General features: G+C 43.5%; 1 protein-coding gene across 4 annotated transcripts in view; it reads right to left on the reverse strand.

Moving 5' to 3' along the window:
- The window catches only part of LOC112258323 (glutamate receptor 1), an 83310-nt gene that overhangs the window by 38192 nt on the left and 25523 nt on the right, over nucleotides 1-19595 (reverse strand). For all 4 annotated transcript variants that reach the window (XR_006084115.1, XM_024432627.2, XM_024432628.2 and 1 more), the window contains exons 3-4: nucleotides 13380-13619; nucleotides 206-393 (exon numbers count right to left, since the gene is read on the reverse strand). Coding sequence is in view for 3 of the 4 variants with exons in the window: in XM_024432627.2 (XP_024288395.1) it covers nucleotides 206-393; nucleotides 13380-13619 (428 nt within the window). In the remaining variant the exon portion in view is untranslated. The remainder of the gene's footprint in view (nucleotides 1-205; nucleotides 394-13379; nucleotides 13620-19595) is intronic.

The raw sequence follows: 19595 nt of genomic DNA on the forward strand, positions 1-19595 counted from the left end.
ACCGGTGGTTAGCACCGTCGCACGCCGGAGGGGAGGAGCAGGAGTAGACGTGACACTTAAATAAGAGGAGAAAGGGTTATTTTGTCACTCTAGCTGAGTGGTCCTCTTGTTGGAGTGAACCCATCCCACCATTGAAGTAATGTGTCTAGTTTACATCTATCTCCCTTTTCATTACTGGACAGTCTGTCAATCCAATGTTATTTACCAGGTTGAGGATCATGTTGAGTCTCTCCAGCTCACAGTCCAGGATGATGTTGTACTCCTTCTTCTTCTCTAGGTCCTGAACCACCTTCAAGAAAGCCGTCTGATCCATACCACTGTCCAGGTTCACTGATGTCACCTGCCATGTCTTCTCTGCTGCAGTGTCCAGAATCTTCTGGAGTACTGTCAGGCCTAAATGACAAGACAAACACCAAAGTAAAATACTAATTAGTCTGGGCATATTTAAGTAAGTAAACCAAATTTAGGTCTATATATGTAATTTCTTTTCATCCCTTTGTAGCCACTTATATTGCATTTACACCTGCTTACTTGACTTCACCTACTGAATGGAGCAAGTCACAACAACGTTGTGACCTACAAAACCTATTGAATTAACAGAGTTGATTTTCTCTAATCAGCTTCTGTAGTAGAGTGCCTTCATAAAGTACTCACACCCTTTGACTTTTACAGCATGAATTCAAAAAGTATTACTTTAAGATTTTGTGTAACTGGCCTACACACAATACCCCAAAATGTCAAAGTGGAAATATATTTTTCAAAAATGTATTACAAATGAAAAGCAGAGTCAATAAGTATTCAACCCATTTGTTATGGCAAGCCTAAATAAGTTCAGGAGTAAAAATGTGCTTAACAAGTCACATAATAAGTTGCATGGGCTCACTCTGTGGACAATGATAGTATTGAACATGATTTTAGAATGACTACTTCATCGATGTACCTCACACATACAATCATCTGTAATGTCCTTCAGTCGAGCAGTGAATTTCAAACACAGATTCAACCACAAAGACCAGGGAGGTTTTCCAATGCCTCTCAAAGAAGGGCACCTATTGGTAGATGGGTAAAAACAAACAATGAATATCCCTTTGAGCATATTAATTACACTTTGGATGGTGTCTCAATACACCCAGTCACTACAAAGATACAGGCGTACTTCCTAACTCAGTTGCCGAAGAGGAAGGAAACTGCTTAGGGATTTCAATGGTGACTTTAAAACAAATACAGAGTTTAATAGCTGCGATAGGAGAAAACTGAGGATGGAACAACATTGTAGTTGCTCCACAATTACTAACCTAAATGACAGAGTGAAAAGGAAGCCTGCACAGAACCCAAATATTCCATAACATGCATTCTATTTGCAAGGCACTAAAGTAAAACTGCTAAAAATGTGTCAAATAAATGTACTTTATGTCCTGAATACAACGCATTATGTTTCGGGCAAATCCAACACATTACTGAGGACTGCTCTCCATATTTTCAAGCATGGTGGTGGATGCATCATGTTATGGGTATGCTTGTCATCGGCAATAACAAGGGAGTTTTTTGGGGGGACAATAAAGTGAGGGGCGCCACCAACCCAGAAGATTGGGTGATCTCGCTCTCCGGGGCCACTTGAGTAAAGTCTTTAATCAGGTCAATACCCACAAGGCCGCGGGGCCCGATGGTATTTCAGGGTGCATTCTCAGAGCATTCGCAGAACAGCTAACCGATATACTCAAGGTCATTTTCAACCTCTCCTTGTCCCAGTCTGTAATCCCCACATGTTTTAAGATGGACATCATCCTTCCTGTTCCCAAGAACTCAAAGGCTTCATGCCACAATGAGTACCGGCTTTAGCACTCATATCTGTAATCATGAAGTGCTTTGGTGAGACTGGTTATGAGACACATCAAATAGATCCACTCCGATTTGCATACCGCCATAGACAACACAATCTCAATTGCACCCCACACTGTCCTCACCCAACCTAGATAAGAGGCATACCTATGTGAAAAATGCTGTTCATTGTTTACAGCTCACTGTTCAACACCATTGCCCCCTCCAAGCTCGTCACCAAGCTTAGTAAGCTGATGGAGTGAGACTGAACACCTCCATCTGCAAACTGGATCTTGGACTTCCTGATGGGCTGACCCCAGGTGGAGAGGGTAGGCAACATCGCCTCGCTAAGCTGACCCTCAACATGGGGACCCTACAGGGGTGTATGCTTAGTCCCATCCTGTACACCATGTTGACCGGCCATCACAAGTTTGCTGACGACACGACTTGGTAGGCCTGATGACTGGCGACGATGAGAGCCTACAGGGAGGTGGTCAGTGACCTGGCAGTGTGGGGCTGGAAGAACTACAGCAAATTTAGGCATGAGCACGCCCTCATCCACATTGACGGGGCTGCAGTGAAGCGGTGTCAAGAGCTTCAAGTTCCTCATGTCGAAATCACTAAGAACTTAAAATGGTCCGCACACATACGCGCAGTCGTGAAAAAGGCGCGTTGAAAAGGTTTGGCATGGGCCGTCAGACCCTAAATAATATATACAATTGCACCATTGAGAGCATCTTAGCTGGCTGCATCACTGCTTGGTATGAAAATAGCACCGCCCTCAATGGCATGGCGCTACAGGGGGTGGTGCGGACAGCCCATTACGTCACTGGCGCCGAGCTTCCTGCCAACCAGAACCTCTATATCAGGCAGTGTGAAAGGAAGGCCTGGAAAATTGTTGACAACTTCAACCACCCAAGCCATAGACTGTTCTCTCTGCTTCCGCACGACAAGCGTGCATCAAGTCTGACATCAACAGGCTCCTGAACAGGTTATGATCCCCATACCATATAACTGCTAAATAGCTAACAGCTGAGTTGACATTTTCTATTTTATTCCTATTTTTTTCACTGTCTATTCACAGGGCCCTACACACTAATCACATTGATACTCCAACACACATACAAACACTCACTCCATCATTTGCTCTCACACACATAACATGCACATGCATGTATAGTTGTTTTCAACTCTCTAGAGACAGCAGGAGTGGTAGAGATCGGCTATGAAAAGCCAACTGACATTTATTCCTGAGGTGCTGACTTGCTGCACCCTCGACAACTATTGTGATTATTATTATTTGACCATGCTGGTCATTTATGAACATTTGAACATCTTGGCCATGTTCTGTTATAATCTCCACACGGCACAGCCAGAAGAGGACTGGCCACCACTCATAGCCTGGTTCCTCTCTAGGTTTTGGCTTTTCTAGGGAGTTTTCCTAGCCACCGTGCTTCTACACCTGCATTGCTTGCTGTTTGGGGTTTTAGGCTGGGTTTCTGTACAGCACTTTGAGATATCAGCTGATGTACAAAGGGCTATATAAATACATTTGATTTAGATTTTTTTAGTGACTCTACACAGATCCACTCCCATACAATCATCATATATGCTGCTGCTACTGTTCATCATATATCCTGATGCCTAGACACCTTAGCCAAATACATTTAAACTCAGTTTTTCACAATTCCTGACATTTAATCCTAGTAAAAATGCCATGTCTTCGAGGTCAGTTAGGATCACCACTTTATGTTAAGAAAGTGAAATGTCAGAATAATAGTAGAGTGACTTATTTCAGCTTTTATTTCTTTCATCACATTCCCAGTGGGTCAGAAGTTTACATACACTCAATTAGTATTCGGTAGCATTGCCTTTAAATTGTTTAACTTGGGTCAAACGTTACGGGAAGCCTTCCACAAGCTTCCCACAATAAGTTGGGTGAACTTTGGCCCATTCATCCTGACAGAGCTGGTGTAACTGAGTCAGGTTTGTATGCCTCCTTGCTCGTACACACTTTTTCAGTTCTGCCCACAAATGCTCTATGGGATTGAGGTCAGGGTTTTGAGATGGCCACTCCAATACCTTGACTTTGTTGTCCTTAAGCCATTTTGCCACAACTTTGGAAGTATGCTTGGGGTCATTGTCCATTTGGAAGACCCATTTGCGACCAAGCTTTAACTTCCTGACTGATGTCTTGAGATGTTGCTTCAATATATCCACATAATTGTCCTGCCTCATGATGCCATCTATTTTGTGAAGTGCACCAGTCCCTCCTGCAGCAAAGCACCCCCACAACATGATGCTACCACCTCTGTGCTTCATGGTTGGGATGGTGTTCTTCGGCTTGCAAGCCTCCCCCTTTTTCCTCCAAACATAATGATGGTCATTATGGCCAAACAGTTATATTTTTGTTTCATCAGACCAGAGGATATTTCTCCAAATGTACGATCATTGTCCCCATGTGCAGTTGCAAACGGTAGTCTGGCTTTTTTAATGGCGGCTTTGGCGCAGTGGCTTCTTCCTTGCTGAGCGGCCTTTCAGGTTATGTCAATATAGAACTCGTTTTACTGTGGATATAGATACTTTTGCACCTGTTTCCTCCAGCATCTTCAAAAGGTCCTTTGCTGTTGTTCTGGGATTGATTTGCACTTTTCGCCCCACAGTACGTTCATCTCTAGGAGACAGAACGCGTCTCCTTCCTGAGCGGTATGACGGCTGCGTGGTCCCATGGTGTTTATAGTTGCGTACTATTGTTTGTACAGATGAACGTGGTACCTTCAGGCGTTTGGAAACTGCTCCCAAGGATGAACCAGACTGGTGGAGGTCTACACTTCTTTTCTGAGGTCTTGGCTGATTTCTTTTGATTTTCCCATGATGTCAAGCAATAAGGCACTGAGTTTGAAGATAGGCCTTGAAATACATCCACAGGTACACCTCCAATTGAATCAAATGATGTCAATTAGCCTATCAGAAGCTTCTAAAGCCATGACATCATTTTCTGGAATTTTCCAAGCTGTTTAAAGGCACAGTCAACTTAGTGTATGCTTCTGACCCACTGGATACAGTGGGATACAGTGAATTTTAAGTGAAATAATCTCTGTAAACAATTGTTGGAAAATTTGCCTTTACCATGCACAAAGTAGATCTCCTAATCGATTTACCAAAACTATAGTTTGTTAACAAGACATTTGTGGAAACTATGAAAAACGAGTTTTAATGTCTCCAACCTAAGTGTATGTAAACTTCCAACTTTAACAGAAAACTACCACCGTTCGAAAGTTTGGGGTCACTTAGAAATGTCCTTGTTTTTGAAAGAAAAGCACATTAAAATGACATCAAGTTCATTAAAAATACAGTGTAGACATTGTTAATCTTGTAAATGACTATTGTGGCTGGATACTGCTTTTCAAAAGATATTATGAATAACTACATAGGCGTACAGTCTAAAAAAAAGGCCAGTGTTATTGCTTCTTTAATCAGGACAACAGTTTTCAGCTATGCTAACATAATAACAAAAGTGATTTATAATGATCAATTAGCCCTTTAAAATAATAAACTTGGGTTAGCTAACACAACGTGCCATTGGAACACAGGAACACAGGAGGTGGTTGCTGATAATGGGCCTTTGAATGGCTATGTAGATATTCCATTAAAAGTCAGACATTTCCAGCTAAAATAGTCATTTACAACATTAACAGTGTAGACAATGTATTTCTGACTCATTTGATGTATTTTAATTAAGATTTTTTGTTGTTGTTGCTTTTCTTTCAAAAACAAGGACATTTCTAAGTGACCCCAAACTTTTGAACGGTTGTATGTCTGTCTGTCTGTCTGTCTGTCTGTCTGTCTGTCTGTCTGTCTGTCTGTCTGTCTGTCTGTCTGTCTGTCTGTCTGTCTGTCTGTCTGTCTGTATGTATGTATGTATGTCGATCCAGTATCCCTTCACATTTTAAATATGGTACTGGTACTGACCCTGTATAGTATACTTGCTTACTTTATCATGTTGTTATTCTTATTTCTCCTGTGTTTTGGTTTTAACTTGTTATTTTTAGTTTTACATTGTTATTGTTACTGCATTGTTGGATTTAGAGCTTGCAACAAAGGCATTTCTCTGTACACGTGCATGTGACATTAAAACTTGAAACTAGAGCTAAGCACAGGCAAATCCCACAGGAAAACCTGGTTCAGTTTGCTTTCCAACAGACACTGGGAGCCAAATTCACCTTTCAGCAGGACAATAACCCATAACACACGGCCAAATGTATGTATGGCCAAATGAATGTTCCTGAGTGGCCTAGTTACAGTTTTGACTTGAATCGGCTTGAAAATCTATGGCAAGACGTGGCTGTCGCGCAATGATCAACAATCAACTTGACAGAGCTTGAAGAATTTTGTACAATCCCGGTGTGCAAAGCTCTTACAGACTTACCCGGAAAGACTTGCAGCTGTAATCACTGCCAAATGTGTTTCTAACGTTTATTTTTCAATACATTTACAAAAAAACATTTAAAAAACATGTTGTTTTCACTTTATGGGGTATTGTGTGTGTGTGTAGATGGGTGAGAAAAAACAAACAATTGAATCAATTTGGAATTCAGGCTGTAACAAAATGTGTAAGTCAAGGGGTGTAGATACTTTCTGAAGGCACTGTACATACTATGTGTACTCTTGCCTTTAAATCCACCTTGGTAAATAAACAGGTATTATAAATTCAGAATGCTTTTTGATCAGGAGTGGTTTGTTTAGCACATTGCCACTATAGAGGGAACAGAGGATATCACCGAGCTAAACAGCAGACTGCGTGCGAGGCAGAGCTGCGCAGGTTGTTTTCACACCAGTCACCTGAAATCACTGTCACCACACCTAAAATTGACAGCCAAGCTGAGGCACCATGCTGCTGTCTGCATGCCTATTTATTCTCCTCAGCCAAATTATATGTGCTGCTTCGTATCTGCTTTCCCAAAGGCCCAAAGTTTAAAAAGGGACAAATTTAGCATTTCAAATGGCTTCCCCCCGTTTAATACTGGAAATGGAAAGGCTAGAGTATTTTGCAATGAGGAAGACATGGAGGAAGTATGTTTGAAGACAGCTAATCTGAAGACATTATGCAGTTGGGGGTGATCATAGTAAAAAGAGCCTATGAAGTGGAGGGAACTACTTCAGTGGCCCCCCTCTCCCCTTCCTTCCCCCATTCACGTCTCTTCTCTCCTTGAGGAACACGACTTGGAACTTAGATGGGTGACGTGCGACTGCAGCTGAACCATTTGAATTAATGCCATTCCTTCCCTGTATCAATGCCTTTCCTTCCCTGTATCAATGCCTTTCCTTCCCTGTATCAATGCCTTTCCTTCCCTGTATCAATGCCTTTCCTTCCCTGTATCAATGCCTTTCCTTCCCTGTATCAATGCCTTTCCTTGCCTGTATCAATGCCTTTCCTTCCCTGTATCAATGCCTTTCCTTCCCTGTATCAATGCCTTTCCTTCCCTGTATCAATGCCTTTCCTTGCCTGTATCAATGCCTTTCCTTCCCTGTATCAATGCCTTTCCTTCCCTGTATCAATGCCTTTCCTTCCCTGTATCAATGCCTTTCCTTCCCTGTATCAATAACACTGGCACATCAATATTCCCCCCATATAAATTCCCACCGATTTATGTTCACCCATATGTTTAATGATGTGGTGGAGGAAGTGAGGCTTGGGTTTTCTTTCTCGTGTGCCCTTCTGTTTATGTAAATCCGTTTTGAAGCAGAAGTATTAGCATGGAAATAAGGATTGTCTGTTCTGAGACATTGTTTCTGACATATCGTACACTCCCCTACACATTTGATGTACTTGGACGGTGAAGCTAAAATGTTTAATTTGGCTCTATATTCCAGCATTTGTCTTGATAAAATGTGTCATATGAGGTGACAGTGCAGAATGTCAACTTTTATTAGATTTTATTTTCATACATATTTTTTACCACTTAGAAATGAAAGCACTTTATGTACAGTTGAAGACGAAGTTTACATACACTGAGGTTGGAGTCATTAAAACTAGTTTTTCAACCACTCCACAAATTCCTTGTTAACAAACTATAGATTTGGCAAGTCGGTTAGGACATCTACTTTGTGCATGATACAAGTAATTTTTCCAACAATTGTTAACAGATTGATTATTTCACTTATAATTCACTGTATCACAATTCCAGTGGGATAGAAGTTTACATACACTAAGTTGACTGTGCCTTTAAACAGCTTGTAAAATTCCAGAAAATTATGTCAAGGCTTTAGAACCTTCAAAGTCTGGTTCATCCTTGGAAGCAATTTCCAAATGCCTGAATTTCCAAATACTCTTCAAAGAGGCCCCCCATTCACCTTTATCTCAGGGCCAGAGTGTCTGTCTTCAAATCACATTTTTGATCAAAACAGACAGCCTCCTACAAAGTACCACTGCTAGGCAATCTTGTTAAGGCAACAATTAACAATAGAGCTAAAACAAAAGTATCAGATGCAATTTAAACACACCAACTTCAGCTCTGACCTGAAAATGACCAACCTGAGAAATTACTTTATAATTCATCAGGTAAGTAGGCTACTTAGCATTTTCATATGTTATAGTATAGAGGCAATTCCAGGCATTGTTAAAAAGGCAAGCCGCCACCTTTAGGATTTGGTTGGCGGATCGCATTCAACTTTTAGGTGCCTTCACCTCCACCTACTGTACTGTTGTGTGAACTACCTACATTAAATTCTTCATATGGTAATATAAAATTATTAGCACGCTCAACAACAAAAAAACACCACCCCATTCCACTATTTAACCCTATCTAATCCTCCTCCAGACAAACGGTCTGAGAGGACAGAACACTCCCGAACTCTGTCTTTCTGCCCCTGAGAAAGGCAGTTAACCCGGGTGCCGATGACGTGGATGTCGATTCCGAGGGGTTTGGTTAAATGCGGAAGACACATTTCAGTTGAATGCATTCAGTTGTACAACTGACTAGGTGTGCCCATTTCCTTTTATCACTCAACACCCCCTGCAACTGTTTTGTAGTAAATCCTCATAATCTTAAGTACTTCTCAGCTGGTGCCACCACAACCTCTATTTTCTGTGACTTCTGATCCATTTATGCAGTACAATTGACAAGCATGGCTATGAATGCTAAAAAGCCCACCTTACTGAAGCACATACTCTTCCCATCGCTCTCTGTCTACTCACAGGAATCCTTTCAGTATCCCTCACCTTGAAACCATCTTCCTCTACCACACTCTTCACTGCTTCGGCATACAACACTTTCTCTACTACTCTAACCCTGGCAACCTCAACCTGCCTTTCTCTCATTGGACACCTCGAAACTCCAGCCCCATTGGCACCCCCACAACTTTCTTCACCGATACTACACATTCCTTCGTCTCATGCCCTCCTGCACACTTTCATATCTAGGAATCTCCCTTCTACACACTGCTGCAACATGCACATAAACTTGACACCTTAAACATTGTAGTATTTCAAAACAAAAGCTCTCAAGGGATAACTTACACTTCCTAACTTGTCCTTGTCAGGCAAAGACTCTACACCAAAACACAGCAGGACAGACAATCACTTCTCTGGTTCCCCACGCTCTCCACCGGGGGTCTGCATCGCACCAAATGGTGGGCATCACAGACACTGGCAATATTACATTTCTGATCCTCCTCAACACTCAATGCCACCTCCGTTATCACTTCTTTCAAAGGCGCCCTGCTCCGGAGAGCAAAGAAAGTCACATTTCTTGTCCCTAATCACGTGACCCGTAGCGCCCTCTCCCTCTGGACCGAAGAAACACAATAAATCATCACTATTCCGCTCCGAGTTACTCTCACCAACTCAAAAGTCCCCAACCTCTTCTCCACCCAACCTTACACCACATATGGATCAGCCAAAATGCAAGGATCGACTCTCGCCACAAATCTCACTGCCACTGAGCCAGAATGATCCTTTTCATCCTCGGGACGAGGCCCGACCTCGGCGGTCCTCACCGCACGTACTACATCCATACTTTCGGCAGGTTCCATCTCTGAGAAACTAGAACCTGTATGCCTCTTTTTGCACTTGGCAGCAACCTTCCTCACCACACCGCTTCCCTCTACACTCAGCTCCTTCTCAGCAGTCATCACTGTACCGCCCCCACAATTAATTTGTCCTCAATCTCTTCACGTTCACTTTCCTTCTCTAACTCTTCCAAAAGTTCTGTGCGATCCTCCATTCCGTATTCCCTCAGAACAAAACTGCCTTGAGCAAGGCCGTTAACCCCTAACAATTGCTCCCTGGGTGCAGATGATGTTGATTAAGGTAGCCCCCCAAAACCTCCTTGGCATGAACAAAGTGGGAGATGATTTCTTTAGTTGTGATGTGGGAGAGATTGCTGTTGTTTTTCTCTTTGCCCTCTGTTTATAGTAGTACATGTTGTCTGAATCAACCAGTGGGCGACCTCAGTACCAAAGTCCTCAGAATTCTCTCTAAAACAACAGCTTTGTTCAGAAGGAAGAGCATAAGATGACATGTAGGTCTGGGTAGAGAAGAAATTATAAATATAGATCTCTTTCTACACCGCATATGATTTGCATAAACATTAACAATGCATATCATTTACCAAAAATAACCAAGTACACCCAAATGGAGATCATACATTTGGAACCACAGCAAGCTGCTGCCTTTCTATATCAAGCTATCACTGGAGCCATGCAGTCTATGTAGTAATGCCCTCATAAAATTAGTCACAGCTTTTAATTTGTATGCAGATAGAGCAATTACATCATGCATTCGTGATGCACGGGGCTAAGACTTTTCCTGACCATGTGATCTGACAAGAAAAATCTCCTAGTGATGTGTGCTATGTATAATAATTTTGCCTTTGCATTCATTAGCAGTAAAAACAAAATATTTCATGCTCTGAGAGAGATTGAATGGTTATCTAAGTCTGTTATTTTCTGTCATATATAGAAACAGAAAGTAACGTTTTTCAAATTTGAGTTGCGACATGGATTACGCAACAGATGACAAAAGTAGGTTGTCAGAAGTAACAGTGAGGTTTAAATGCATTTAATGTGAATTAATACACTGTCGAATCAAATTTTTAAACTGCCTCTGCTCGCCTTGCAATACACTTCCTGACGTCACTGTACAGGCACATAGAGCTCGTCTCAGCAGCTGTGAAATTGTCTCACACCGGAGAGCAAACCAGCTTTATCGTCCACTGAGCAGCACTAACCTGCAGATAAACTAGGGAGACAAACGCTGTGCTCCCTCTATCTGTCTAGCGCTAGCAACGCGTCACACCACTGCAGCAGTGAAACGGAAGAGATCAGTGTTGGGATTGGCAAAGAAAGCAGCCTGGGCTGCTATCGGTCCCTTTCTCTGCTGCTTTCACTGACCTGCCCATCACAGCTTCTCTAAAATGTCGCACAAACCCAAATTCAATTTCTGCACTGTCTCTATTTGTGTAAGTGTAGATTTTTTAACCCCGATATACAGTGCGGATTTTGGTCTTTATAATATAAACCCTGTCTAGGTTTTAAGAGGCTGAGCCTTTGTTGCGAAACAATGGCGTTGTCTTCCTTTTCACTATTGCAAACATATGTGTAAACTAGCAAGGAGGAGCCAGAAAACTGGATTACAATTATAAAGAGTCACGGAAAACAAAAGATACCACACAACACAAAAAGTAAAAAACAAGTTAAACCTTTTACAGTCCTCTTGTAGTCTGTGAGGGCAATCATTAGGGCCAGGACGATACCAGTATCGTGATACTAGTTAGTATCTAGGCAAGGAATTTAACTTCTTTAGAAATGCAGCCCTAATGTTGTAAACAAACATCAGGATGTTGTTGTCATCCAGAGTCACATGTATTTATTTTCCAATCTATAACACACAATATTTTACATTCAGAAGGTTTTTAAAGGACCAAAGATGTTAGGTCTGCTTCATGTTTGACGTTTAGTCATGGGGGAAAAAAATATTGTGAAACTGCTATCGTTCCAACCCTAGCAATCATACTGTAATGTAACACTTAAGGGAAAGTGGGATACCTAGTCAGTTGTACAACGGAATGCATCTTCCACATCTAACCCCTCTGAATCAGAGCTGCCTTACACTTACATCATCTGCATCCGGAGAGCAGTTGTTGTGGTTTAACTGGCTTGCTCAGGGGCTGAACTACAGATTTTTACCTTGTCAGCTCAGGGATTTTATCCAGCAACCTTTCAGTTACTGGCCCAATGGTCCTACCCACCAGACTACGGGGAATCATGTCTTGCCGTATGGTTACAAAACTGTTCTCTGGAGTCTAGCCTTGAGGCGTCACACTACGGAGCAGGGCAGTGTGGTATCTCGAGACCTGAGCTCTGGCTTTAGAGTTAGAGTAATGCAGGAGTGATTCATCTCTGGTTATATCCTGAAGAGTACATATGTAATGTAAGCCACAGCGCATGCACACACACACACACACACACACACACACACACACACACACACACACACACACACACACACACACACACACACACACACACACACACACACACACACACACACACACACACACATTACACAGACATATAGTCACATAGTCACAGACATAAACATTGTAGTGAAGTTCCCTAAAAGGCTTAAATAACCACTGACTGTGCAGTGCAGTATCCATGCAACAGGGCTTGAATCAATGGCGGTGAGGGGGGTGTGTCACTCGGATGTGTCATGAAGAAATCGACAACCTTGAGTTCCTTATCCAAGACTAAAGCGCTACGGCTAGATAAACAAATCGATGGAGCATTTGTCCCGCTGCATGGATCTCACCGGAAATATACAACAACAAAAAACGATCCATTGTCAAAGAACCACTTATGTGCAGATCACAGACTGTACATGTTAAAAAATAAGCAAACAAGTACGGTTCAGACACTTAGGTCTACATGTCCTGGGCACATCCACTGCATCAACCAGACTCTGCATCATTAACCTTCACATCTCCTACTAGCTGCATCTGTTTCTGATGGCACTGAAGTTGAGTGATGGTTACAGTTGAGTGGCCCATCCAAGCACAAAATGTGCATTGAGGACGTACAGTTTACAGAGTACAGCTTACACATCTAGAGGAGCTTCTGGCAGAATACCAAACAACGCATTTAACAAACACAAATACATCCACAGATGTTGTAAAACAATATCACATACCATATACAGCATGGCAACACTCGTAGTCAGAGAGGAAACAGTACAGCAAACTTTAATTGGACGAGTCTGACTGTACAACGTTCCAAACCATTTCAATTAATGCCACTCTGAACTGAGCGAGAATACACCTAACAAATATCAACAATATATCCACAAATACTTCAATAATAGAACGTATCCAGAATAATAGCTCGGTTACTTCAAATGTATCCACAACAACAATTGCAGACGCCTGAGCTTAACATTGATCAACTGTGCTTTATCTGTGTATTGTGAAAGTATGCATCTCTTTTTGCCAAGTAGCCTAGTGTACAGTTTGACTTTCTCAAGAGGTTCCACAAAACAAAAATGACCGAATGATGAACAGTACCTGAATGTGAGCTGTACATGTAAACGAACTTGGTCCACTTGTAGTGCTGGATTAGGGCAATGAGGGGCTCCTGGAGTTCCGGTCTCAGCTGGATCACAAACTGGTTGTTGGTTTCTATGGGGAAACTGGGTGTCACAAAGCAGACGTGGAGAGCCCCACAGAATGACATGAGCATGTTCATGGTCTTCCTGTCATACAGTCCGATGATGGCGTAGACTCCTTTGGAAAACTGTGAACAAACTATGGAGAGGAGAAAAGAAAGAATGGGAAAGGTGATCACATCTGATTGCTATGTTTATTCATACAAAAGACTGAACAGACAGGAAATCGGTGAGACATTAGAATGGGTGTAGACATACATGTTAACTCCCCTAGAACAGAGACGGGACCGCCTTAAGTAGGCCCGGGGATATTTTAAAGGAACTCAGTCGAGGTCTCAACTTACTGTATACACAAAGTGCAAATTCTAAATTTGTTTGTGCATCAGCAATTTTTCTCTTATGTCAGTCACTGATAGTCACTCAATTAGCCCGTGTCAGCAAACAAAAAAAATGTGATCGGTTAATTAGTCTAGCCAGCTTTCTAAGCGTGTAGTGATCATGGTTGAATTACCGACCCGGGTGGCCCCCACTCTCGGATATCATGTTAAAAACTGCAAACATTTCTCTCCACCCTATGGATCAGTAGAATTGCATGAAATTACTTGTGAAATTTCTAAATCTTCTCTCTGCCCCATGGCAACATTTTTGAATTGCAGCAAACTTGCTTTAAAGCAAACATTGTCTTTACTATTCATGGCAAAATTTGTAGACTTGGAGGAAATTACTATAAAACATAAAAATTTTTCTCTCCTCTGTCGAGGAAACAGTCCTGCTTGTATGAGAACATCATATCAGGAATGCAACATAGTATTATTCCAGCAAACAGGGAACATTTCCAGAACACTAGCGAAGATTCCCATTAAGTTCTATTTAGGGTTTTATCTATTGGGATGATAATGTTTTTGCTAAATAAAATTGTTATTTAATTATTTTAAATGAAATATCCTTGGAATGTTCTGCTAGCATTCACTAAAATGTTGTGCACAACATCTGTACCAACCACCATAGAACATTCCCAAAAAGTTCTCATTAGGTTTCCAGGTGATAACACAATGTACCTGTAATGTTTTCCCAGCAAACCAAAATTTGATTTGGAAAGTTCCCAGAACATTCGTCAAGGTTGTGGCAAATGTTTTCATAACACAAAAACTGTCCAGTTGTGCTGTTGATTAAACCATGTTTGTATGAAACATTTGCCAGAACACATTTCGTCTGTTCTTTAAAGTTTCACAGAATGTTTAATTAGGTTGTGGGAACAGTCGGGTCGGGTACATTGTGGGGACATCACAAAAGATATGTTCCCAAAACCCCAAAACTGTCCTGTTGTGTGAATGATTATACAATGTTTATTTTAGGCTGCAAAAAACATTCACCTGATGTTACAAGAACATTCTCAGAACACATTTTGTCTGATATGTAAAGGTTCTCAGAATGTTTCCTTGGGTTTTGGGAACATTGTGGGGATATGACTAGAGTTCCAAAACACAAAAGTGACTGAAACATGGTCCTGCTCCTCTTTTTTTAACCAGCTCATGTTTAAAACAAATACAATGTGTTAAAACACCACTGGAGATACTGCTCAATACTATACCTGCGCCTCTGCTCTAGCCATTTTGTTTGCCTCCCTGTTGTGCCGTCTATCTGTCTCAGCATCTTCTCTGCTGTCATTATGTGCTTCTTCTTGTTCTCTGTCTGTCTTAATGCCTTTATGTTATTAAAGCCAAGCTAATGACTTAAGATATATTGCAAATTAGTGCCTGTCATGTGTTTTCCTACCATAAGTTTTAATTAATATTACAGGGCTCCCGACTAACATTTTCCCCTGGTATCACTGGTGCCATTAACTTTTACAGTTTGTGGGATCAGCCCATGATTTTGTCGGACCCAAAATCATGAGTAATCATCTTGTGAAGTCATTCATAGTGCTTTATCAAGAAGTATGATACATAGACTGAGGTATTCAATAAATAAATGGTTTCATCTAACAGCTCCATGCAGGAATGCATGATTCAAGATATTTTAATGGGCAACTTTAATCCAGTGATTATCATTAATTTTGGGTTGACAATTAGACTATAGTTACTGTCAAAATAGGACTGCATAATGTCTTAATTTCTTTTTGCACTAACTAATATCCAAGCTGGTCATTAGAAATAGACATTGATTTGAAAAGGATGTAGAACGTCCATATATACATTTAAAAATGTTTAAAAAAGATTGCCCAGCACTGGGCGAGCGCAAACTCATAGCTTAGATTCTGTTTTGCTACAAATATAGTCTGGCCACGACCAGATTCAAACTATTTGAGCCCCTCCCTTCCATCCACTGTATGTGTAAGGGTTTTCTTCTGGTGAAAGAGAGGCGGACCAAAACGCAGCGTGGTGGTTATTCATGTTTTTAATAAAGACGACTATACATGAACAGACTATACAAAACAAGAAAAGTGAAAACCTAAACAGTCCTATCTGGTGCAAACACAGAGACAGGAACAATCACCCACAAAACCCAACACAAAACAGGCTACCTAAATATGGTTCCCAATCAGAGACAATGACTAACACCTGCCTCTGATTGAGAACCATATCAGGCCAAACATAGAAATAGACAAACCAGACACAACATAGAATGCCCACCCAGCTCACGTCCTGACCAACACTAAAACAAGGAAAACACATACGAACGATGGACAGAACGTGACAGAACCCCCAAGGTGCGGACTCCGAACGCACAACCTAAACCTATGGGGGAGGGTCTGGGTGGGCATCTGTCCGCGGTGGCGGCTCTGGCGCTGGACGTGGACCCCACTCCATAATTGTCTTAGTCCACCTCCTTAGTGTCCCTTGAGTGGCGACCCTCGCCGCTAACCTTGGCCTAGGAAACCTAACAACGGCCCCACTGGACCGAGGGGAAACTCGGGACCGAGGGGAAGCTCAGGCAGGTTGATGGATCTACCAGATCCTGACTGGCTGGTGGTTCCGGCAGATCCTGGCTGACTGGCAGATCCTGGCTGACTGGCGGATCCTGGCTGACTGGCGGATCCTGGCTGACTGGCGGATCTGGCAGATCCTGGCTGACTGGCAGATCCTGGCGGATCCTGGCTGACTGGCGGATCCTGGCTGACTGGCGGATCCTGGCAGAATGGCGGATCTAACTGATCCTGGCTGACTGGCAGATCCTGGCGGATCCTGGCCGACTGGCGGATCCTGGCCGACTGGGGGATCCTGGCCGACTGGGGGATCCTGGCCGACTGGGGGATCCTGGCCGACTGGGGGATCCTGGCTGAATGGCGGATCTAACTGATCCTGGCCGACTGGCAGCACTGGCGGCGCTGGGCAGACTGGCGGCACTGGCGGCGCTGGCGGCGCTGGGCAGACTGGCGGCACTGGGCAGACTGGCGGCACTGGGCAGACTGGCGGCACTGGGCAGACTGGCGGCTCAGACGGCACTGGGCAGACTGGCGGCACTGGCGGTGCTGGGCAGACGGGTAGCTCAGACGGCGCTGGGCAGACGGGTAGCTCAGACGGCGCTGGGCAGGCTGGCGGCACTGGCGGCGCTGGACAGACTGGCGGCGCTGGGCAGACTGGCGGCACTGGCGGCGCTGGGCAGACTGGCGGCGCTGGGCAGACTGGCGGCACTGGCGGCGCTGGGCAGACTGGCGGCACTGGCGGCGCTGGGCAGACTGGCGGCACTGGCGGCGCTGGGCAGACTGGCGGCACTGGCGGTGCTGGGCAGACGGGTAGCTCAGACGGCGCTGGGCAGGCTGGACTGAGGAGCACTGGTGCCTCTGGAATGAGGGGCTCTGGCGCCTCTGGCATGAGGGGCGGTAGCTCTGACAGCGCCGGACAGGCGGGAGACTCTGGCTGCGCTGGAGTGGAGGAAGGCTCCGGCAGCGCTGGACAGGTGGGACGCACTGTAGGCCTGATGCGTGGTGCTGGCACTGGTATGCCGTGCATACTATGCCAAGCCAACAGCTTTCTTTCTACTCTGTCCAATACATCCTCCACACTCTCAGACTCAGCATTCTGCTTCGCCGACAGCTCCAATTCCATCCATGGCTCTGCCCAGGGTCCTTGTCCGTCAAGGATCTCCTCCCAAGTCCATTTATCCAAAGAGTGCAGCCTCTCCCACTGCTGCTGCTGCCTCTGTTGCTTCTCCTGCTGCTGCCTTTGCTGCTGCTGCTGTTGCTCCTGCTGCACCTGTCGCTTCTCCTGCTGCTGCTGTTGCTGCTGCCTCTGTTTACCACGCCGCTTGGTCCTTGGTTGGTGGGTGATTCTGTAAGGGTTTTCTTCTGGTGAAAGAGAGGCGGACCAAAACACAGCGTGGTGGTTATTCATGTTTTTAATAAAGACGACTATACATGAACAGACTATACAAAACAAGAAAAGTGAAAACCTAAACAGTCCTATCTGGTGCAAACACAGAGACAGGAACAATCACCCACAAAACCCAACACAAAACAGGCTACCTAAATATGGTTCCCAATCAGAGACAATGACTAACACCTGCCTCTGATTGAGAACCATATCAGGCCAAACATAGAAATAGACAAACCAGACACACAACATAGAATGCCCACCCAGCTCACGTCCTGACCAACACTAAAACAAGGAAAACACATACGAACGATGGACAGAACGTGACAGTATGGCCAGACCAATCGACATCCTCTGATCACCTGTGGTTTGCAGAAGTCAAATCATAACAAAACTGTCTGCTCTTGAGGAGGTTAGTGTTGATGCTGGTATAGCAGCAGTTATATCAGAACTGGAGGGCATAACTTAATTGAAAGAAAAGAAAATAACAGCATTGAAGGCTTTTCTCAGGAGTGAAGACATATTTGCTCTACTCCAGACTGAAGTTCGCCAAGAGCTTGATTTACCAGCTAGCTCTGTTTGGTAGACAAGAAAATGTGGCAGATTGAGTGTCGTCATTGGTTGCCCTCATGGAAGTTCACATCACATACACATAGTAAATATAGAGCGCATTTGGAATGTATTCAGACCCTTTGACTTTTTCCACAATTACTTTACAGCCTTATTCTAAAATTGATTAAATTGTTTTTTCCCTCCTCAATCTAGCTATCCCATAATAACAAAGCAAATACTGTTTTTTAGAAATTTGGGCATATGTATTAAAAATAAAAACTGAAATATAACATTTACATAAGTATTCAGACCCTTTGCTCAGTACATATTACAGCCTCAAGTCATCTTGGGTATGATGCTACAAGCTTGGTACACTTGTATTTGGGGAGTTTCTCCCATTCTTCTCTGCAGATCCTCAAGCTCTGTTGGGTTGGATGGGGAGCGTCGCTGCACAGCTATATTTTCAAGTCTCTCCAGAGATGTTCGATCGGGTTCAAGTCCGGGCTCTGACTGGGCCACTCAAGGACATTCAGAGACTTGTCCCGAAACCTCTCCTGCATTGTCTTGCCTGTTTGCTTAGGGATATTGTCCTGTTGGAAGGTGAACCTTCGCCCACAGTCTGAGGTCCTGAGCGCTCTGGAGAAGGTTTTCAACAAGGATCTCTGTTCATCTTTCCCACAATCCTGACTAGTCTCCCTGTCCCTCAAGATGAAAAACATCCCCACAGCAAGATGCTGCCACCACCATGCTTCACTGTAGGAATTTTGCCATGTTTCCTCCAGACATGACACTTGGCATTCAGGCCAAAGAGTTCAATATTGGTTTCATCAGGCAAGAGAATCTTGTTTCTCATGGTCTGAGAGTTCCTTAGGTACCTTTTGGCAAACTCCAAGAGGGCTGTCATGTGCCTTTTACTGATGAGTGTCTTCTGTCTGGCCACTCTACCATAAAGGCCTGATTGGTGGAGTAATGTAGCGATGGGCGTCCTTATGGAAGGTTCTCCACAGAGGAGCTCTGTCAGAGTGACCATCAGGTTCTTGATCAGAACCAAGAACCTGTTGCATAATTTGCATAATTGCATCATTTGATATCAAACAAGTCCTTGCTATTGATAAAAGACAATACTGTGCAGTTGCCTACATCGACCTGGCCAAGGCTTTCAACTCTGTCAATCACCGTATTCTTATCAGCAGACTCAACAGCCTTGGTTTCTCTAATGACTGCCTCGCCTGATTCACTAACTACTTCTC

Source organism: Oncorhynchus tshawytscha, linkage group LG09, assembly GCF_018296145.1.
Source record: "Oncorhynchus tshawytscha isolate Ot180627B linkage group LG09, Otsh_v2.0, whole genome shotgun sequence".
Lineage (NCBI taxonomy): Eukaryota > Metazoa > Chordata > Actinopteri > Salmoniformes > Salmonidae > Oncorhynchus > Oncorhynchus tshawytscha.